The sequence below is a fragment of the Sprattus sprattus genome (assembly GCF_963457725.1).
Source record: "Sprattus sprattus genome assembly, chromosome: 5".
NCBI lineage: Eukaryota > Metazoa > Chordata > Actinopteri > Clupeiformes > Clupeidae > Sprattus > Sprattus sprattus.
Window position 1 is genome coordinate 38,932,155 of NC_137924.1, and position 2,858 is coordinate 38,935,012.

The 2,858-nt window shown below is 49.2% G+C and overlaps 1 protein-coding gene across 1 annotated transcript; it reads right to left on the reverse strand.

Moving 5' to 3' along the window:
• Nucleotides 1–1,521: 1,521 nt before the first annotated feature.
• Nucleotides 1,522–2,634, reverse strand: sstr1b (somatostatin receptor 1b; the record flags this gene model as incomplete). Its single annotated transcript, XM_080838868.1, has 1 exon — nucleotides 1,522–2,634. One exon carries the CDS (start codon nucleotides 2,632–2,634, stop codon nucleotides 1,522–1,524), a length of 1,113 nt encoding a protein of 370 aa, XP_080694994.1.
• Nucleotides 2,635–2,858: the final 224 nt, after the last annotated feature.

The following is a 2,858-nucleotide window of genomic DNA, read 5'->3' on the forward strand; positions in this document are numbered from 1 at the left end:
TGAAAATATCCACAGCCATGTGGAAAATCAGGTATTTTTTTTTAAGGAGTAATCTCTGAACGAAAGCAACCAAAAGCAAGACGGCTTACATTCTAAATAAGCTTTGTGTATGTGTGTGTGTGTGTGTGTGTGTGTGTGTGTGTGTGTGTGTGTGTGTGTGTGTGTGTGTGTGTGTGTGTTGTGTGTGTGTGTATGTGTGTGTGTGTGTGGATGAGCTTATGCCTGAGCACACACACTTCTTTGGCTGACAATCATATTCATTGTGCAAACATAAGCAACACAGTAGACCAATGCAATTTTGTCTCACCCTGGCATGAAAACAAAACAGATTCACAGATAGAACAAATGCATAAAGCTACAAACACAGAGACACGAAACAGTCCTAAATGCCACACATTGCACTGCAGGATCATGATCTACAAAACAAAAACAAAAAATAAAAACAGCATTTAAAAAAATGACACGCAGAGAACAAGCCCATCTAAAAACCAGTGTGACTGTGCGACGTCAAAGCTACAGACGAAACATCGCTGGACCACCTCTGAGAATATCAAGTATGGTGCACGGCCTGTGCCCATGCTGGTGGTGAGTTGAGCTCCACTGACAGATACACTGAGCCTTTGTGCTTTATATCACTTTGCATCTCTTCACTGCTGCATCCTTTAAAGCTATCTCTCTCTCTGTCTGTCTTTGTCTCTCTTTCTTCATTTTTCTTCTGCCAGGATGTTTTCAGCACCTTTTTTTCAGTCAAAATCTCAGACAATTCCCCAAGTGAAAGGGAGACATGAAACCTAGTCTTTGTAGGGAAAAGTGGTCCAGTTTTACAACATGACTCTGCCCTTCTGCTTGTCTCTCATTTCCCTCTCTGCCTGTTGAAACTTTTTATATGGTGATCCAAAGACAATTTTCAGAATCCTTTTGTTCCCAGCTCAAGGCAAAATATAGCAGTTTTTTTTCAATGCGAACCATGAAAACATCAATCGATGTGTCTTTGTACTGTAGTAATCAATGCAATTCGCCATCTTGCTACTTTGATAACGTTGTCCATTGTGCAACACTCTCTGTTGATGACACATCCTTGGTTACAATGGTTCCCTTCAAAACTAGTGGAAATGCAAGCTGGTTGGCTAGATAGCGCTAAGGTTCAAATAATCCAGAATGGACCTGGTTCATGAATTAGTTCCCTGTTGGTCAAAAAGCAATATGTGCGATGACATTTTTCTCTTGTCATATTTCTGTGTTGTAGCAGCCTTTGTTTTTACAATAATCATCAACTTTCACATGCCCTTTAGGTTTAAATCAGTGACTGTAGAACATCCTGTACTTACAGTCAAATTTACAGTGTAGAGGTTAAGGTTATGGTTGTCCTACATTATCATACATTATTCAGTTCAATTCAATTCAATTAATCAGTGTTTTTGCTTTGCCAGATAATGTTGGAAGCAGCATTTACTGTAATGTTGAGCCACTGTCCTGATATCCTTGTCTGGAAACCTGTCTGGTACTGCAGGTCTGGTCCAGTCACAGAGTGGTGGTGCGTGACGTGCAGGTCCCATTGCGAAACACCATCTCTGACGCCAGGCAGTCTTTGGGGAAGTCCCGGGGCCCCAGCGTGGCCTGGCGCTTGAGGGCCACGGCACAGTAGTCCACCTGCTCGGCGTCCAGCCCGTTCTCCAGCCAGCGGAAGCAGACGATGCGCTGGAAGGAACGGCGGAAGTTGTCGGACACCAAGCTGTAGAGGATGGGGTTGGCGCCGCTGTTGGCGTAGCTGAGGATGACAAAGAGCTGCGTGACAATGGGGTCGGGTGGCCGGCGGAAGACGCTGACCAGCTGCACAATGTAGAAGGGCAACCAGCAGATGACGAACACGGCCACCACCAGCAGCACCATGCGCGTGATCTTCTTCTCCGAGCGCCGGCGCTGCAGCCAGCCTGCCTTCAGGCCGACGGCCCGCATCCGCACCACGATCAGGCAGTAGCACATGCAGATGGCGGCCACGGGCAGCAGGAAGCCCAGCAGAAAGGTGTAGACGACAAACACCTCCGACCATGACGCCTCGGGCCACAGGAAGTTGCAGTCCACGCCGCCGTCCTCGGCCGGCACGGTGTCGGCGAAGATGATGATGGGCATGATGACGAGCAGCGACAGCCCCCACACGCACACGTTCACCACTTTGGCCACGGTGGGCCGGCGGTAGCGCGCCGCCTTGATGGGGTGCACCACGGCGATGTAGCGGTCCACGCTCAGCACCGTCAGGCAGAAGATGCTGGTGAACATGTTGATACCGTCCACGCTGAGCACCAGGCGGCACATGAGCGAGCCGAACGGCCAGTGGTGCACGGCGGCCGACGTGGCCAGGAAGGGCACACTGAGCATGAAGAGCTCGTCGGCAATGGCCAGGTTCAGGATGTAGATGTTGGTCGCCGTCTTCATCTTGGCGTACTTGAGGATCACGTAGATCACCATGCCGTTGCCTGTCACGCCCACGCAGCACACCAGCGCATAAATGGATGGGATGATGATCTTGCTGGCGTCGGGCTCCGGCTCATAGTCCTCGTAGTCGCCAGTGGCGTTGAACGGGAGGCCCGTCGGATAGGCGTCGTACCGGCTGTTGTTAAACCCCAGCACGTCCATCGCTTCTGTGGGTTGCTCTTTAACAGGATAAATGCGAACAAAAAGATGTATTCACTTGACACAAACTGTCAATGGAGTAATCACTCTCTAAACACTTCTTTATTTAGCGCAATGAAATTGAGAGCTGTATGGCTTAGAGGGTCCATGTCAGCCCTTTGCTTTCAAAACCGACAGAGACTCCTGGGAAGGGATGAAATTCACTGAAAGAGTTTATTTTCTCCCCC